General features: G+C 41.3%; 1 protein-coding gene across 2 annotated transcripts in view; it reads left to right on the plus strand.

The window, feature by feature from the left end:
• The window catches only part of fgd5a (FYVE, RhoGEF and PH domain containing 5a), a 41,871-nt gene that overhangs the window by 12,769 nt on the left and 9,065 nt on the right, over nt 1–20,037 (plus strand). For both annotated transcript variants that reach the window (XM_042502685.1, XM_042502694.1), the window contains exons 3-12: nt 889–1,006; nt 2,790–2,848; nt 3,241–3,271; nt 7,352–7,503; nt 8,679–8,835; nt 15,680–15,770; nt 16,334–16,384; nt 16,596–16,654; nt 17,363–17,434; nt 17,592–17,660. In XM_042502685.1, the coding sequence (XP_042358619.1) occupies nt 889–1,006; nt 2,790–2,848; nt 3,241–3,271; nt 7,352–7,503; nt 8,679–8,835; nt 15,680–15,770; nt 16,334–16,384; nt 16,596–16,654; nt 17,363–17,434; nt 17,592–17,660 (859 nt within the window). The remainder of the gene's footprint in view (nt 1–888; nt 1,007–2,789; nt 2,849–3,240; nt 3,272–7,351; nt 7,504–8,678; nt 8,836–15,679; nt 15,771–16,333; nt 16,385–16,595; nt 16,655–17,362; nt 17,435–17,591; nt 17,661–20,037) is intronic.

Consider the following 20,037-nt stretch of genomic DNA (forward strand, 5'->3'; position numbering starts at 1 on the left):
TTTTGATGGGTCAGTGTTTCAGGGTCTTTGACATCTGCCCTCTTGGTGTCTCTGTGCTGTCATTGCAGCTGGAGAATGACTGTGGTGATAGTTTCTGCCTTTATATAGTATATTTGTGACATCACAACTTCACAGAGGTCCTGACAGTTCATTTAGAAATGTTTTTTGAATATGGACTATGTGCATTTCTCTGTCTGTGGTTTGAATGCTTCAGTGCTTTAGCATATATCATTCTGCGCATATGAGGTGGAAATTTGCTTAAGGAAAAGTAAACATATTGCATAGCAGGTTTAAAATGAAACCTTTCCATTTTATGTGAGATCTGTTAGCTGCCATATAGCTGCTTTGAGAATTGGGAATTATCCAGTTATCATCCTGGCGATGTGAGTTTGGTCAAACACACTGAAATGGGTCTTAATGGGCCAGAGGACATTAATAATTACCACAGGTAGCATTTAAAGGGATTACATGTGAGATGACCTACAGCGTGCCCCACCTCAGGTACAGCAGCGCACAAAAGGATTACAAGTGTACGAACACAACCTAGCCATCTGTGGATGAACTAATGATGAAAGAGATTACAGTGGGCCACTGGAGGACTCCATATGGGGAGTGGAAATGTTCAGAGACACACACAGGAAAAGGACCAGCATATTTACAGGGGACTTATTGCTTAGTGTTTTGAGAATTTTCTGCTGCAAAGATTTACCGTAAATGTGTTATTTGGAGTTTGTGTCCCAACTGAAAAGATTCAGGGTCTTTCTTTATGCTTTAAGCAATGCTATTGAACATGTCCTATAGTGTAGATGCTGCTGTAGTATTAAATATTTATATCTTTGTACCAGTGCTGTTTTGCTGTATTCATAGTGTCTTTTCCTCCCTCAACAGTGCCTACACAGAGCCTTTCCCAGTGAACTCTATCTCTGCTGGGCTGTCAGCAGATGAGGACCAGGGGCGTACTTCAGAGGAGGAAGAGGGGGTGGCTGAGCAGAGTTACGATCGACAGGTGAGATATTGGGTATAGACACAAATTAAAGCAGGATGTTCAAGTCAATCCTCTGAGCTATTAATTGGCACAACAAATTAACATAATCACAAAAAAAGTTGAAATCTTATTTTATCTATTATATAGACCCTTGATGGGAATTTTTAAAGGGCCAGTTCACCTCAGAATGAAAAATAGTTATTTTTCCTCTCACCTGTTGTGCTGTTGATCAATCCTGAATGTTTTGGTGTGAGTTGCTGAGCATTAGAGATATCAGGTGTAGAGGTGTCTGCCTTCTCTCCAACATAATGGAACTAAATGGCACTCAGCTTGTTGTGCTCAAAGCGCTAAAACATACATTTCAAAAATTCAGCTTCAGTGTATCTTTCCAGAAATTATGATCTGGTTACTCAAGATAATCCACTTTTCACCAAACTACACCTACCATCAATATCACTGTGCAGAAGGAAGCGTGCATCCACTGCTTGCTCACGTAGCAGCGCTGAGCTAGTCATGTCATGGGCATGAGCCTCTCGTCCATTAGTAGATACACACTTCCTTCTGTGCTGTGATATGGTTGGCAGGTGTAGTTTGGTAGAAAGAAAATAGTTCGTACCTGAACGAGGTCCATGTATTATCTTGAGTAACCAGGTCATGATTTCTGGAAAAAGACGTCGTTGTGTTTTTCAAAAGTTTAGGTTTTTTTTTGGCACTCTGAGCATCACAAGCAGAGTGCCATCTAGTTCAATTATATCTTTTATCTGTGCAACTTTCCAAACACTCAGCCACTCACACTAAACCAATGTAGATTGATAAATAGAACAACAGGTTAGAGGAAAAACATGTATTTTTGATTTTGGGGTGAACTGTACCTTTAAATATTAGAGACATGCAGTTTTCATTGAATTAAAAATAACATCATAATGTGAGAGAGTTGGTGTGAACGAGACAATGTAATGAAAATTACTGTGCACTTTTCCTCAGGAAGATGGAACATAAATGCTGTGGCTCACATTCACCAGCCAAAATTGCTTCAGTGGAGCGTTATGTGGAGCTTCAGGTCCTGAGAGATCAAGCTAGTTGAATATTGCCTCGAACTCCCCAGACTTCCATACAGTAAAAGGCAGACATTTTACAGTAGATCAGAGATGGACCCCACCCGTCCTTCTACCATAATAATATTAGGCCACAGCTCCCATCACGTGACTCAAATTTCCTTGTTTTCTTCTTTCTTCAAAGCAAAAAAACAATAAATAGAGGAAAAAAACTAGGAAGATGACCGGGGAGACTTGAGTCGGCCCCAGGAACAGTTTCATTCAATGGAACTGTGTTTTGGTTTTTACTTCGAGGAAATGAGGATCAGCGTGCTTCTAATGCAGTATTTGTGAAATGCCCCACATAGGAAAAAACAACACTGACAAAGCACAGGAGCCTTGCCGGTAAACCCCTAAATGGCTTCAATGTTATGTTTTGGCTCGGATGTTTTGAGACCCGGTGATTAGCCTCTAAATCAATGGGCAGTATTGTTGTCGCCGCACACACACAGCCTCTCATACATAATGCATCCGAATTTAAAAGTATTTGAGAAAGCCTTCATGTCTGTGCTGTACTGTAATGAAATAATCAGTCTTATTTTGACAGCAGAAATTTAGAAAAAAAGAAGTAAATTTGCTATTTTGCAAGTCTCCTTGGCTGCTGCATTACAGCTCCTATTAATGTTTGAGAGAAAAAAGTGCCCACAGAGAGCCTTTAAACATTAGCTGTGTTCATTCATCTCCCACTGTTCTCCCTCCCTGTCACACAGATTGATGGCCGATCCCGTGCGTTCTACGTCGCCAAAGAGCTCGCCGACTCAGAGAGACTGTGAGTATCTGCACTCATGGATATCCCCCATTTGGATTTCAAGACTGCACACACAAACATCCAATTTTGATGTTTTGTCCTTTTGTAGTGTTGTATCTATTCTTCTTTTCCTTTCAACCGCCTCTCTCTCGCCCCTAAGCTAATTTATCGAGCGGCACGCAGAGTAACTGACAGCCAATTACACAAGCGTCTCGTGTAACTTATTAAACACAGACTTTGCCCTTGCCCTGTTACACACTTAACCATTCTTCTGATGTGGTTTTCTCATCATGCATAATTTAGATAATTTAATGAGCCTTGTGAAGAAAAAGATTAACATAGCTGTTTAGAAGGTTCAAAATTCCTTTTCACAGTTTAATTAAATCTTTTGTTTCTGTCTTCTTGTTTTCCAGACACGTCAGCGCCCTCAAGTACCTTCAAGAGGTAAGAAAACAGACGCTGCCACGCCCAGAAGTGTGTCACATTAGCTTTAAATGTCTCCTGCTCCTTAAGGCCTATTAAACTTTCTTGAAAACCCGTTGATAACATCATATCCTGTGTGTCTGCTCCCCAGTCTCTGTCTCCGTCTTCTCCTCCTCTCCTCTGTTGTAAGGCTCTGCTCAGGTTTATCAATGTTGTTGCAGCGAGATCTACTTCCTGGTCTTGACACACTTGACATGTTGTACTCTGAAGTGGTCAGTTGTAAGATGACGTAGCGTGCGTACTTCAGGCACTGCTGCTGATGCTGGCCTGGCATCCTTATGTGTGCTCTGCTACTCAGCTGACAATCTGCCACCTAAAGGTCATATAAAGGCTGCCGGGGCCTTTTATAGTGGTTATATTGAATGCACAGTTTGATCTCCTTATAAGTAGGTTGGAGAACGAGTGTAGATAATGTGCAGAGGATTTAAAGGTGAGCTGCTGTAAGCTCCTCAAGGTCAGCAATACTTCACTACCAACTGTTGTCATCTATTTCCATCATTTCAAACCACAGCTGGGTACCGTTAATAACTGATATACTTCCAGTGCTTGGAATTCAGTACCAGTACCGGTAACCAATGGTACATTTTGCCAGTACTCTACCTGCTTAGTAGACCAAATGCAACTCTGCTCTTGTGTTCTTTTCTAATTAAGCGTCAAGATAGTTTCTGTTGTTGTCTGTCAGTGCTTGTGTGTGTGTGTGTGTGTGTGTGCTCGACAAGTTTGTGTGTGTATGTGTATATGTATCTGCTCATCTAGCATTGAAACTAGGTTTAGAGAGGAAAATAGCCCAGACGCCAAAACTATCGTAGCAGATCAGCGTTGAAATTTTGAAGATTGCTGGAAAGCCAACAGGGTGGCAGCAGAGCTCTGTGGCTGGCTTCAAGGCTTCAAGGCTTCAGAGTGCTTCGCAATACTTGTCTAATGCCTCATTTCCACCTAGTTATTTGTGTGTATTGAAGTAAGCCAGAAGTTCATTCATTCCTATGAGAACAACTGTCAACACTGATGTGTTTGCGAAACTTTTTTTGGTTCTTAATTTTCCTCAAGCTTGTTGAAAAAATGTTTCTTTGAGGGCAGGCTTCAAACAGACTATGCACTATGCCACAGGAAGTTAGCTAACAGCTTTATCTTTACATGTTTTTCTTAGTGAAAAGGTTGATGACGCTAGCTAACATTGGTAGCATGCTGGCTGTGTAACATAAAGAGTGCATTAATAGTAGATCATATGTGTTTCAACCAAATTTGTTAGCATGCATAATTGGCCTTGTGTGTGTGTGTGTGTGTGTGGGGGGTGGGGGGGGGGGGGTGGCCGAAGTCACTCTAAGGGTAGAAGGACAGAGGAATGTCATATGCTGTAAATTATAGCTGAGGCAAATTGTGATTAGTGATAATGGGCTTTATAAATAAAACTGAATTGAATAATTTGGTCAGTATCCTTTACAGCAGGGGCACATTATCAGACAGTTGGTCCCTGGGCACATATATGCAAAAGGCCCCACCACTTCTCCTACATAGGAGCAAGACCGACAGACTTTATAGTTTATGTAGTTTAGTTATTTAGCCTCTTTTTGTGTTCATTTTGTGTCTCCTTGTAGTCATTTTGTGTGTCTTTGATGTAATTTAGTGCCTTTTTTGGTCCTTTTCTGTCTGTTTGTGGTTGTTTTGCCTCTTTTTGTGGTTACTGTGTGTCAGTCCTGTTGTTTTTTATGTTATTTTTGTTTCTCTTCCTGGTTGGTACATGTTTATTTGAGTCACATTTTAATGATGGCCAGGGGGGGCTGACACTCTGGGCCGCTGGTTTTTGGCTCCATTCAGTAATCCATCCATGTTTAAAAGTACTGAGTTCGGTTGACAGCCTTTCATTCAGCCTGTCATTGACTATGAATTAAGTCCACATCCCTGACCCAGAGTCAGGAACAACGTAGGATATTTACTAAGAAAATATTACATTAATGAAAATGAAACAGGCAAAACAATTATTTAATTTTAATGAAAGGGGAAAGTGGCACAGGAGAGGTCAGATAGGCAACATCTTTTAAAGAATGGTTTGAAACAGTTGTTATTAAGGTGACAGTTGCCAGTACAAATCTGACAGGTAGAGTCATTGAAGCCAGAGAAGGCCATCAGTCAGCGTGTACCTTATAACCTTGAATAAGGTCATAACCTGAATTTCTTTCGTGTGTCCCCTCAGTGTGATTTATGAAGCTCTGCTGCGGTTACAAAAGCAGCTGCTTTGTGTAATGTGTAATTTGATGCCATTAAACAGCAAGTAATGCAAATATTATACAATGGACGTCTCTCATAATCATAAATTTGCCACCTCATCATGATGCTCAATTACACTAATTTGCTGCTGCATGCCAAAGTACAGACAGAGACATATGCTGCAAGTCAATATAAGCATTAGGAGTGACATTTCAATGGTGTAGTCTGAACCATGAAATCTATTTTTCAATGTAAATGATCTGTTTACAAAAAATCTCGCTTTGAAAGACACTGAGTAACCTTGGTGTGCGCTTCTCTTCAGTGTTACCTACCCTCTAATTGAATCTTTTCACCACCTTTCAAAGGTGACATCAAGGGCTTTTACATCATGCTGTTGCATAATGCATAGATGCAATGTTAAGGTGTTATTATTCTTCAAACTTCGAATAGTGACGTGCCGAGATATTAGTCTCATTTTGATGCAGACTGATGTCATAATCGGCATGAAACGGAGCAATTCAGCAGGGAGACGCTCCAGCTGCACAACATGCACAAACACACAGAAAAAAAACAAAAAACAGGAGCAGCGTTAAGTGAGAGGCACACATGAGCTATTGTTCCATTGTTTGATAAGGAATAACAAGAATACAAAGAATTTCCAGACCCTGTCTCCACATAGGAAGGGAGGCCGTGCTCCTCTTCTAAAGGGCTCTCCCTATAACAGCTTCAACATATGAGGCTATTAGTTTTTCTTGTTTGTAACCCGCGACCTCTGAACAGATTCTCTGTGCTGAGTTATGACCGAGCATGACTGGCTGCTCCACCAACTGCTTAACGTCGCCGCTTGACCTGCCTTACGTGAGGGAAATAAGGATAAGGTGGAGAAGGGGACCAGTGAAATGCAGAGTAAAGCTCCTCTCATTCATGGATTTGTGTGTGTGTGTGTGTCCACCAGAGCCGTTAAAGTTGCTGTTCTTCTCCCTGGCAGATGTGATGAATGTTAACTCATACTGGATCGATTGGGCATGATGAACGGCGTGTTCTAAAGTGCCCGGTGTCACCACATTATCTCACGGCCGACTGGGACGACTCTATTTGTTTTATGTCTGTGCTTTACTCTGAACTGGAATAGATGGGCTCCAGACACCTATTCCTTTACAGACATGCCGACGCTTTATACATGCGGTGTTAGTTTGCCAGACAGCTTAGCCCTCAGAGAAAAATTTTTGAAACATGTTGACACCTCCTAACGATTCACCTACTTTCAAGTATTTTTTGCCATCGTTTGCTGAGTAGATAAATAACCTTTCCTCTGGTTTTTCACTCCTGTGTGCCATAACTCCTCATATTAGTCCTCTTAGCCTCTGACACTGCAGCTATTAATGCCCGCTGCTGATGTTTTATGTGTGCTGAATAGACTTAAGCGAACCTGGATTCATTGTATATCAGGGAAAATGTGTCTACAGTGAGACGAAAAGTGGGGAGTATGCACAAAACAGCATTGTGTCATTGAGTGCCAAGGTCTTTATGCAACAACACCTGGTGTGTAACTCTTGTGCAAGCAGCGCCGCCTTTCCTGAATGCCTGGACAGAGCCCAAAGTGACGGGAGGTGATTTGAAGGGAGGGTGGCAGGAAGGATGTTTAGGAGGATCTGACCTTCCTTCCTTCCATTTTTCTCCCCCTTTTCATTCCTCATTCCTCAATGCCTTGCATTTCTTCTGCTCTCCTTCACTTCCTATGAACCATTTCCTTCATTCCTCTCTTTTTCTACCCCACATTTTAAGTGTTTTTGAAAATCTCCCCTCACAAACCATTTTTCCCAATCTTCTGTGCAGGACTTTAGGACAGCAGTGACAGAGGCGGTGGGTGAGGAAGAGGAGCCTGTGCTGGAGGAGCAGAGGTTAGGAGAGATACTGGGCGTGCTCCCCCAGGTCTATACCCTCCACAGCAGCATCCTCACTGAGCTGGAGGAGCGCGTTAGTCAGTGGTAAGAAACACCATGGACTGGTCTGTTGTTGTACACCAATGCTGATTTCACTAATGTAACCAAAAAAGGGTGGTTGTGGCTCAGAGGTAGGTCGTCCTTTAATCAGAATTATGCCAGTTTGATCCCCAGTTCTTCCAGTCAACATGTCGAGCTATCCTTGGGCAAGATACTGAACCAAAAATTGCTCCTGATGGGTGTTCTATCAGTATGTGAGTGCTTGTGAACGGTATAAAAAAAGAGTAGCCACCAGTGTATAAATGTGTGCATGCATGGGTGAATTTGACTCGTAGTGTGAATGCACTTTGATAGGACCTCAGTTCAACTTAAGGAGAAGAACAAATAAAAGCAAAAAAGGGGGGCGGGGGGTCAACTAAGCAAACATAAAAAAATAATTCTCCACATCCAGGTCAAAATAATAACTTCACTATCCTAGCTCTGCTTTAAAATGCATGGTGGGATGACAGTTATTTTAAAGGTCCTTTGAAGGTTAAAGGTTTCGTTATGTTGTGTACTTTGTTTTCGGGTTTTCATGTTCTGTTTCCTGTTTTATTTTGTATTATCACTTCTCATATGTCATGTCTGTTGTTTCCCTTCTTTCCCTTTCCCACCTACCCCAGCTGTGTGTGTTTGTCCTGATCAGTTCCCTGTGATATACCTGTGTGTTTCCCTTTGTTCCTTGTCAGTTCGTCTGTTATCCCTGTTGTCATCCTGTCCGTCATTGTGATCCTCTGTGTTGTTTGCTCCTGTTTTCACATGAGTTCTTCCTTGTTATCCTGGTTGGTTCAGTTTATTTTTTGATTCGTGTTTTATTTGTACTTTGCATTTTTGTTTCCTGCTTGTTTTTTGTACATTATTATTCAGCATTTAGGCTGGCTTTTTGTTGTACACCTGTCTGCTCTTTCTGTTCTTCATTTGGGTCCTCATCTGAACTCACTTGCTTGGCAGCAAACTCCACCACACAGAAGTGCTTTGGAGCAGTTCACTGAATACTCGAGAGTTTTTTAAATTAATGGACTTCTGTGTCCTTTTGAAAAAGCTTTGTATCAATTGTTCTTGGCATACACTTTACATAATAGACTACAAATATTTGCATTAATTTAAGCATTCACTGTGAAATAATTAAAGAATGTACTTAATCTCAGATTTTTTTTATTTTTATTTTTATTTCTGTGTAGGGAGGAGAGCCAAAGGGTCGTAGATGTGATCCTGTCACGTCGTGAGGATTTTCGGGTGTTTGACACCTTTATCTCAGAGTATGATCGCAGCATGTCCTTACTGGAGGAGAGCTGCAGGGACAACCACGCCTTCTCCAATATCGTCAAGAAATTTGAGGTAAAACACTGAACTCACAAACTAAAACATGAACAGATAAAACAGCTTTTACTGTGTCTGTTCCCATTATGTCCCCTTTGTTTATTATTATTTTACTGAGCATACTGATTGTTGATTCAGAGCACTACTCACTACAATATTTTGGCAGCCACATATTCAAATCTCTGGTTCAGTTTCTGCGTTTGTGAAGTGGAAGTAAAGCCTTGTGTGTTTCAAGGGAGCAGAATTGAACCTGGTATTTCCCCTGGCACTCACTCGACCGCTCTCAACTTAGATTTTGTCACCCAGCTTCCGCGGGGAGATAATGGCCTTTCTAAACCATCTCTATCCTGCTTCTCTCCATGGGCCTGACCTTTCCTCTGTCATGCTTGCATATTTTATACCCACTCAACACCAAATACTCATTCTTTGTCCAGCATGGATCTCTACATCCTTGATACTCCCTGGAGAGCAGGGAAGTGGGATTTGGGTGACGGGATCAAAATTCAGCAAATGCTCATTCTTAAACCATCGTGGTGGTCCACAGATTGTGTGCCTGCCTGGTGACAAGCTGGGGACAGTAAAACGGACTATTTTTAACTAAAAGACAGGATATTAAGAGAGCTCACAGATAAGACCACAGAGATACAACGATAGATTTCTTATTTCCATGTGGCTGTATCCTGGTCTTTACAATTGATTCACAATTTACAGAGCTAAATCCTCTGTGCAGCAGCACATCGGTCACTCTGAATAACAAAAATACCACTCCCCCCCCCCCCCCGTAACTGTAGAATTATCAGTCCCGTGCTGTACTCTTATTCACTGTGAGTGGCTGACACAATGGTTCCAGGCGTTTCTAGTTTGATAAGAAAAGCGAACGGACAAGCCACCAACTGTCTCCGCTCATGAATATTCAGAAGCAGCTGCCCCTTCCCAGGAAAACTTTGGCTCTGCCAGACTTCAGTGGAGTGGATTTAAATAGAAGAGAGTGGAGGTGAGAGATGAAGAGTCTAAAACCGTCATACTGACCTTAAGTATCTTACAGCACATTTTCACACCTGGTCTGTGTCAGCTAATGATTAAGCCCTCTGTAACCTTGATCAAAGTCAATAATGTGCCACTTCATTTCAGCCTCATGAAGTTGATATTAATCCCTTTTATCACATCATAAACCACTAACTGGTATCTGGAGTAGCCATAAATGGATTGACATGCAAAGCATAGATGTATGGCAAGATCTTATCTAAAGACACAAGTCCTTTTTTTCCCTGCAGAAAGAAAAGGGCTGGGCAATATGAAGACAATCAAATATTTAACAACAAACAATATTTTTGATCAAATACCTTGATATTGATTATGCAACAATATTGTAGGCTTGACTATTGGTACTTTTACTAAATATTTACTAAACAGTACCTCCAAGGCTGAAAAATGAAGCCAATGCAGTGCCAAAAACTACAGTTCATCAACTGGCCACTTGATGCTGACGAATCAAACCCTGTAGACCCTCATGTTAAAATGCCAAGCTTTACAGCAGAAAAACAAAATGTTTACAGTCTAATACGAAAAAACGTTTTGGTCTCTACAACTAATTTTACTAACTGTACAGTGCTTGGATTTTTATATAACTCACACAATTAGGCCTACATATTATTAAATGTGTTATTTATAGTTCATTTGAACGTGTTAGTCACCTGAAAAAGTTCAACTAGTAAGTACATTTTGTTTTAATGATTTTAAGTATGTTTTGGCCAGAAAAATGTGGCATTAGTATTAGTATGATCACAGCAAACTACAGCTGTAAATGCACCATCCTAACTAAGCTAGCTATCATCAGTACTGTGGATATAATGACTAAGTGGGCAAAGACAAAAAATAAAGCATCTACAATGGTCTGATAAGTCCATAAAATTACATCATTGTACTGTAATGCAGCCTTTAAAACCAGGAAAACAAATCACTTGCTGTGTTATATCCAAAGGAGGAGGAGGAGATATCTAGGACGATATCTTGTCTCATATCATGATATGGATATAATATTGCTACATTTTCCAGCCTTACAGAAAGCTTGGTCTGAATAAAAATCAGACTATTTTTCCCCACTCCTCATTTGTGTCCTTGCGAAGGCTGTGATTCATCTTCCGCCTCTGAAATTAACACCCAGAGGCATATTCAATAACCTTTGCTCAGTCCACTGGCAGATTCACCACATCTGCCACTGCCTGTGCACACTGCATATCGTATTTACCTTTCCCATACTGCATATAAGCCTATAATCTGAGGTCTGTCCTGCCCACCCTCCCACACCGGGGCATTGTGTGTGTGTGTGTGTGTGTGTGTGATGGATGTTGCATTGAATCGGAGCACTGCTTTGGGAATTGTGAGTTGTGTGTGACCCCACTGTAATGAGGAGAAGGAGGGCCAAGGGAGAGCAAGGAGGATCCTACGGGTCGCGGGACTCCCTATATGTACTACTGAGATGGCTGACGGTCATTTATCTGTTTCACTGCGTGACACCTCACAAGTCATTATACTCTAAAAGTGTGGAAACGCTGATTTCAACGTTTTAATTTACTGCTTGCAGCTATTTTTGTGAATTTAAAAACAATCATCAATCTCTGCCATTTTATTCTCTTTCTTTGTTCCAAGACTTAAACCCTTACCTCCCTCAACATGTCTCTTTTTTTTCCACCCTCCTGCTCCTTCCTGTGGCTTTTTTTTCTGCTACCAGAGTCCGACAGTATAAGTGGTAGTAATTTCATTGTGGATGTGGTGATGACAGTGATGAAGTAGCCACAGACCCTGATCAGATCAGAGCTAGACCCTTACAGGATTAAAGCCTCCTCTCCTCTCCACAGCCAGTTGCTTGTTTACTTCACCATCTATAAACATTGGCCAACCCAGTGTTTGTGTCTACATGTGTATGTGTGTGTCTCTGTGTGTGTGTGTGTGTGTGTGTGTGTGTGTGTGTGTGTGTGTGTGTGTGTGTGTGTGTGTCTCTGTGTGTGTGTGGCGTCAGTTTGTTTTGCAAGGGCATGTCCATACACAAATTGCGTGGATCTTGTGAAACTACTTTTATGAAACCTCTTTCCAAAGCACGCCAGCTTGGATTTATATTCATGCCATGGCTTGAGTTTGTGTACAGCCTGTGTGTGTTTCGTCTTGTGCAAGAAGCCCAGGAGGAGAGGAGGAGGCTGTGCAGCAGGTGGACAGAGAGCGATAGAGGGAGAGAGCGATGGAGTGAATTCCTTGTAAAGGCAGCTGGGCAATGAGGCAGACAGAAGCTAATTAGAGAAGCAGCCTCCTTTACAACTCCCCAATTAGATCAGTAGTGTGTGCGCAGGCAGCAAATCAGCTGGCCGTGACAGAGTCTGAAAGGTGTGTTTGTTTGCATGTGTGCGCGTGTGTATGTGTTTATCTCCCAGCACGAGGCTTCACACGCTCTCTCCCCCTCCATTTGGCTCGCTCACCCAAGCAAACCACACGCTAATTACCATCTCTGGAAAGCCACTTCCTCTGAACAAGTGTCAATTGGATGACAATTTACAAGCAACACTTGAGGAGAGCGGATGTTCTGAAGCCAAGCGGGTTTAATAATGGCAGGCTGGTTATTATTGTACTCGGTGCATCACACAGTCATCACGAGAGAGGAGGAGAGAGTAAGGGGGACAGAAAAGTGAACGAAACTCAAACAGAGGTTGTTGCTAAGCCTTGGTGCCTACAGATGTGTTTTATGAGGGTGGCACAACAAATCTAGAAGCCATAACTGTATTCAAGGTATTCGATCATGTTGTTTAAGTATATAGACTTGTTGAAAACTATGTCAACATGGAGAGTTAATGAATGGCTTACTAAAATACTTTGATTCTTATTTTACTGTTAATTATACAAATAAGGGCTGTGTGAAATGACGAAGTATATTATCTGACGATCAAAGTATTGTTTCATATTATGCTATATCGTTTATTTTGTTTATGTCATCTGATATCGCTTTACATAAATACTTTTTTTTAGCTTAACAGTACTTCATTTACCCTATATTTTAATTTATTTAGCATTATAACTGTTTTATTAAACTTTATTTTAACATTAGTATATACAGCTTTATTTTATGGCAGTAGCTTCTTAATTTGTAATTGTAGATATTGTAGTAATTTTGTATTTTAGTAGTTAGCTGTAGTTCAGGGTAGATTTAAAAAATATCAAAATATATATTGTGTATCACAATATAGCCTAAAAATATTGTGATATTATTTAAAGCTGTATTGCCCAGACCTATTACTAATTATCTAAATTATCTGATGTCCATAGACTAATACTGAACATTTAGAGTTGTACATCAAATCTTTGTTAATGTGTTACGTATCTTAAAGTGTTTGGTGATTAATTGTTCTTCAAATAGGCTGGTTGTCCTTTTCCTTAAAAAGGCAGACATACAGCTTTAATGTGAAGCAGTGTGTTTAAGTTAAATTTATTGTTTAATTTATTGGGGAAATTTGGTTGCAGCTGGGCATTAAAAACTCATTCAATACCTCAAATAGAACAACATAAAAGACAACATACTCCACAGAACATAGAAACCACAATACAACACAGTAAATGCAAATTCAGCCTTCTTATTGCAGTCCAGACAAATGATTATTTTTTAGTCCTTAGAGACTCTATATCTTGAAGGTAGAAGCTCAAACTCCCTCTGCAGTGGGTGGTCATTACAGCCCAATATGACAGGGGTCTTCCTTAGGACCCACATATAAAAGTCAGGGAGCTGGTTGTGGCAGTTGTTACTTCGGCAACATTTTGACAAATTTTGGAGCGTTATTTAGCTCCCTTCCCAAACAAGCTATGCAAACATGGTTGGTAACAATGCACTTCTTAGGTTTATTAGTTTCAAAAGATACAACTAAGATGTTCTGTAAAACTTTATTTAATAGCCCTGGCTATTATTTGCTTAAATCACTGAACTCAGCAGGATCATATTTGAGGCATGCATCTATATAGGACAGGCTTTTAATTCCATTCACACAAAACTGTTGCTCCCAAAGATGTTAAATACAATCAAATTGTTTATTTAAGCCTCTTTTATTGTGCCTCTCTTGTCTACTGTTTCAGTATTAGTGTCTTCTTTGGCACTTATTGTTTCAGTAAAATGGACTGAAAGACTGAATTGTAGAGAATCTTACTGAGCCAACAATGTGTGTATTTACAAAAGTTTAAACATATATACAAGTATTTGTATGTGTGATCAAAGCAGCCACCTAACGAAATCTCCAATCGCCAACAACCTGATTTCCAAATAACTTCCATAAAAATGAACTGCATGGCAACCAGACCAGGCCTCTAATTCAGACAGACGTTTATCTATTTTTTTTATCCGTTTATCAAAATGTGTAGCCACACTGGGCTTATATTTGAAGTTTTATGCTAACTTAAAAAATGAGTGTGCCACAACCTTCTTAATACAGTCGTGTCGGCCTTCAATTATTTTTGCCAGAGAAAGCAAGTGAGGGGGCCAGCAATTGTATCGGGGGGGCCATGGCCTCCCCCGGCCCACCCCTTTGGGGCGCTACTGTTAAGTTGCTAGGTTAAGGAGAAAAGGATGATGAAACAGAAAAAGAAAAGAAACTAAAAGAGGTAGTGAATATCTGTGAATGCCTGGTCATTAAAAGAGGCCTCAGCTCTCTGTTTTACTTTTAATTCCTGCTCTCTAGATTGAGATAATGAAGACAAAGAGTGGTGTGTTTAAGTAGCATCCCATCCCTCCCCTTTAATGGCCAAATCAGTGTTATCTCATTGCCAGCGTAAGGTCTGTGCGTGTGTGTTTGCTTGTGTGTGGAGGGGCACATCAATAATATATTCTATGTGTTTGTGAATGTGTCTGAGATGAGTTCAGTGTGTGTGTGTGTGTGTGTGTGTGTGTGTGTGTGTGTGTTTGCGTGGGTTCCTGTGGGTGTGTGGGTGTTTTTGCAGTGTAAATAAGATGAAGATGCTGTTTCCCGCAGGGTGCTATCTGTGCCTCTCTAATGAAGGATAGGACTTCATTGGATTAGAAAAGACTGCGTGTATGTGTGTGCACACACGCTTGGAGTCCCCCGTTGCTCCTCTACTGCTCAGGGCATAAATACCTGTCAGAGACAATTAGATCCTGATTGATTTTCTAAAGCTCGCTTTGATTGTGCCAATTTCTGTCCCCTTTCACCTGCAAATGACTATTCCGAGAAGAAGAATGGGAGTTGTTCAGGATTTTTTGTGTGCCTGAAAGATCCGTGAAGGTCATCTGGTCTGATAGTGTCCCCATGGTCACTTGTGACCTTGACTTGCAGCATTGTATCATGTAGATTACCTTCAGAGCACTGAGGTTTTCTGAGTGTGCTTCAGGAACACCCTGGGTCCTTTCATGGGACATCACAATGGGAAAGATTTAAAAGGTACACTATGCCGGGACTATCGGTTACTGTTCGCTAACAAAACTGAATGTGAAAGCCAACCTCAGATTACCTTTTGTTTTGGAACAGCTTGCTATGTTTGCATTTTTTGGCACCATGTCCAGCTTCCTCTTGTATGCGTGCTACTTACTGTCTGGCACCTGGTCATGACATTTTTAAAAGTCGCGACCTCACCTGTGTGTTGTGTGCAGGAATTTCCCAAACACAGCAAAATAAGGAAATACAGGCAGAGGGAAAAGGGATTACTTTTGTATGAGTGTATGCATTGATTCTCAGGAAATCCTGCATAAAAAACCTTTAATATTAATTTTATTGAGTTTAAATCCTCTTTACAGCATCTGTTGTGACAGGCTATGTGTGCATATATCTTTTTAAAATGTGTGTTTTGTGTGTGTGTTTGTGTGTGTGTGTGTGTGCAGACAAGAAGCCCAGAAGAAGCTGAAGTCCCACTGAAACACCAGCTGCTGCAGGTTATAGTGAGAGTACTTCAATACCGAATGTTACTCACAGGTAACACACAATCACACTCAGTATGTGGTAATCTCTAAAGCAAGCCTGTGTCATTTTTGTTCAGTACTGGCCATTACAGCCAGCAGTAGCTATGAAGTTAGCACTTTTTTAGCTTCATATGAAGTTATGAAGCTAAAAAAGTGCTAAAACTTTGTATAACAGTAGCACATGTATAGAAGAGTCAACTATAGATAGAGTGGTGCATGAATGAGCCTTGAATCTCACTACCAGTTCCCTCATTTCTAATGTAATGTTTTTTTTGTTTCGATGCCTGAAAAAAGGTCAGTGTTAACACAAACTTGAGAGACTTTCACATTTTGCTCTACAACATAAAATACATCAGAAATAGCCTATACTGAAGTGAGTAAGTCTGTATTTCATAGCTGATTAATGCAGGCTTTTATATGGAAGAGGAAAAAGTGGTCCTTCTTCTTTAAAAGGCTGTATACTTTCGCTTTTAATATAATCACAATGTTGTGGAATAAGCATGAAATTTTGAGCAGATAATCAGTTTGAGCTCCATATTTTCGTGTCTTAATTTTTTCTTTTTCTGTCTTCTCCAGATTACCTGAACAACCTCTCTCCTGACTCTAAAGAATACGAGGACACACAAGGTAAACCTGCTAAATGGAGCTCTGCGATCTTCATAACTAGAACCGTAATAATGATGTTTTTTCATTAGTGAAAGACATACTGACATACATTGCAGCTGCTCGACATGAATCAAGCGTTATTTGTTGAGCCACAGTCACTGAGTGTGTCTTTATTGAATTGGCTTTTGCATAAATCTCTCTTTCTCTCTTTCTCTCTCTGTTTGTGTTGCAGCTGCCTTGGTGATCGTGTCCGAGGTGGCAGACCAGGCCAATGACAATCTGAAGCAGGGGGTGAGTTCGGTCTGGATACACTCCATGTGTTTCCAACATTCAGACTGTTTAGCTCCTGTCAAGTTTGATATATTCACAGCCCAGCGTGCCGTTATTGAGACGCGTCTTTATGTCCCACTTGGCAATGAAAGAGCAATTTTTTGGATGGAGCTCAGGCGTGAAGAAGTTAGACAGCTGAGGTTTTCCTCTGTATGAATCCCTCTTCTTGATGACATGCTGGAGTGAAGGAGAGGTCTATCCCTCTTTGGCACAGTTTGTTGATTAACGCACAGAGGCAAGGAAAGATGATGTCATCACAAAGTCCCAGGTGTATCATTACAAAAGGGAGCAGTGTAAGGGTGGACATGACTTACGCCCCCCTCAGACCCGAGCAGTTCATGGAGATAATTTACAAACCCTGCCCCCACTGTCTCTCTCACTGCCTCTCACTGTCAAGATCCCCTGTGCCTCCCTTTGGCTTCTCTCCTCTGTTTATCACACTCGCTTTTTTCCCCTCCTCTGTGCACATGCAGCGACACACGCGCAGGCTGACAGACAGTGGAAACACAGGCTCCCTCTATCTCTGTCCCCCCCTATTCAGTTTTTAGTATCACATCCCTTTCCGCCTCCCTCCCTTTCACTCACCAACAAGCAAGGACAGTTTCATTCTCTGTCTCCTCTTCCGTCCATCATTGGATAATCTCACTCCATCTCTCTCTGCTCCCTCAGGAGAACTTGCTGCGTCTGGTCCACATAGAGTACAGTGTGAAGGGCAAGAGGGACCTCCTGAAGCCAGGAAGGGTGAGCACCATGTGGCCAGTGTTACTGTCACACTGTCAAAACACAGCAACACAGCCTTCAGCAGTATTTGAAGGCTGGTGTAAACAGCAAGTTTATGGCCAAATACGCCTTTTTAATGCATTTTCTGTGTGTCTGTGTGTCCTGTTTCTTCTGGCAGATGTTTGTCAAAGAGGGCACACTCATGAAGGTCTCGAGGAAAAGCAGGCAGCCCCGACACCTGTTTCTGGTAAAATTCTTTCCATATTACTCTGTCAGACACATATTAAAATGTATTGGTTAGTGTTCAGACCTTTATGTGTACGGGGTAATTTCTATGTTCCCAAGCTCTATATAGGGCATAATGGGAACCTGAAAAAGATGTTCCCCAGCTTTGTATTCCTTTACTATGAGATGTGTTAGGTAAAGGGACTAAAATCATGACTCTTAGAGTGATGATATTGTACTTGCACTGTCTGTTTGGAGAACTCCTCCAAAATAAATTGCAGCTCAAAAAAAATCAGAAAACTACTGTAAGAATGAAGTTAATTTTAAAACAACAACTACTAACCAATAAATTATTTTTTTTAGGTCTAAGGCTAACTTTAATTTTCATTTTTTAAGCAGTTAAGGGTTAGAAAAGAGGTCAAAGGTCAGGCAAGGTCCTTAAATATCCATAACATTTCCAATAGCAAAATCCAATTCTACATGCAGTATGCAGTATCGATTTATTTATTAGCCATTGTGTGACAACTTACTACTTTTAAAACGTAGCATATTTGTAATGATCCATAATTAAAATGAAACAGATGAATTTAAGTACTTTCTCATTTATCGATTCAAGTAGAACTTACACGAGGCAAATGTTCATATCCATTTTGTTTCACCATCCAGATCATTCAGCAGTAAGGAGCATACAGCCTGACCTTCAAAAATTGTTCCAGACAATCATAATGTCAAGAATTCGGTTTTAAATGTCAAATTATTGGCTTTTTCGAAATAAGACAATCTCTTAAGAGAGAATGCATCTGAGAACAATTTTTTCCCCAACCCCTACCTTGCTGTAGCTTCAAATTGAACAAACAGATATGAGAGTGGTATCAATCTTCTCACCTAACTCTGCGAGAAAACTATTTCTCTCTAGGTTGCTGAAATTATTGTATAATAACATATTCAAATATTTGGGTTAAGTGTGGAACTTTAAGACTCCATGTTTACATTATTTTTTCATCCATTTCCCCCAAATTTATTCTCACACATTTGGTATCTCTGAACACTAGTCTTTAAAATAAAGGTCTGTGAGTCTTTAGTTAGAATTAAAAAAAGGGCTTACATCGGTGATTTGTCGCGGTGCACGACATTAGAAATCACCTGCCGTAATATTGTAGTAGTGTCAAAAACTAAGCTAGCGTGGTCTGCGAAAGTATGGGGGAATGTTGGGCGGAGGTCGGTATGCAAGGTAGGTGAGTTTGGGAGGGGAGCACGAGGCCAAGGCTTTAAGACCTCCACTTGGCACCACACCCATTGAGAGAGGGCCTCCCTCTCCTCTCCGCTCTTCTCCTCTCCTCCCCTCTCAGGACTTGTTTTCCAGGGCCCCACTTCCTTACAGGATGTTTGGTGTGGGTCACTGGATGCTGGCTTCCTGTGTATTGGGAGGGGACTGACAGCAAAGTGAAGGCCAGACACCCTGTAGAATGCAGGGAGGAGGAGGCGGCGGAGGAGGGGTGGTGCTGGTGGTGCTACACAAACACATAATGTGAAATAGAGAAGCCCACTCTATTGTTCTATGTGCAATCAGTGCTGTCTCATGTTATGAATTATGCTTGAGCTACATATCCGCAGGAGCAGCATTTGTGATTTCAGCTTATTCTAGTTGATCCAAACAGAATATGTTTTTATCTTCACTTTGCTCTATTCCATCATTCTCCGAGTCCCTCTAAACAGGATTGCAGTTGAACGATTGCCGAAAAGTGTTTGTGGTTGATACTCGTAGGCTATTAGGGATATAAAACCATTCACTCGCTTGAAGTTGACGGCTTCAGTGGGTCAGGTGTTATTTATGGGCTTTTAAGGAAAGAGAATCCAAACAACAGTGAAGATGAAAGCCATCACTCACCTCAGGGATGGAGAGAGGATGCAACCATGTCATGAGCCTGGTCTCAGAGAAGAAAGAGAAGCAGGGTGAATGAGTGAGGGAAGGGATTATATGGTGGATGAAGATAGAGAAAGCTGCCAGAAGGAAGAGGATGTGAGTGAAAGAGGTTAGTGGAGGAGATGAAATGCCGCTGTTTCTAAAACTAAATGTCTTGGGTGTCAAGAGGTCGATTAGGTACATGTTGTGTCTCATCTGAGAAAGTCTTTTGTTAACTTGGCTGGGTTTCTGTGGAAGGAATCTTTGAGTGAATGAGCTTTTCAGGGTGGAGCAGACGAACTGCGGTGGCCACAGCCCAGAGGTCGCAGGCAGGGCCTCGGGCTTGGCTAACATGCACTGTTTTGTCTCCAGCCAGTCAGCCAGTGAACCTGTTAACTGCGGCTGTTTGTGTTGTTGTTGTTGTGGCCAAGGTGGCCGGTTCCACCCAGTCCTGGTTCTCAGTGTAGTTTGACAAGGCTGGGAGGGTCGATGGGAG

The sequence above is a fragment of the Plectropomus leopardus genome, chromosome 2 (genome assembly GCF_008729295.1).
Source record: "Plectropomus leopardus isolate mb chromosome 2, YSFRI_Pleo_2.0, whole genome shotgun sequence".
NCBI classification, from domain to species: Eukaryota; Metazoa; Chordata; class Actinopteri; order Perciformes; family Serranidae; genus Plectropomus; species Plectropomus leopardus.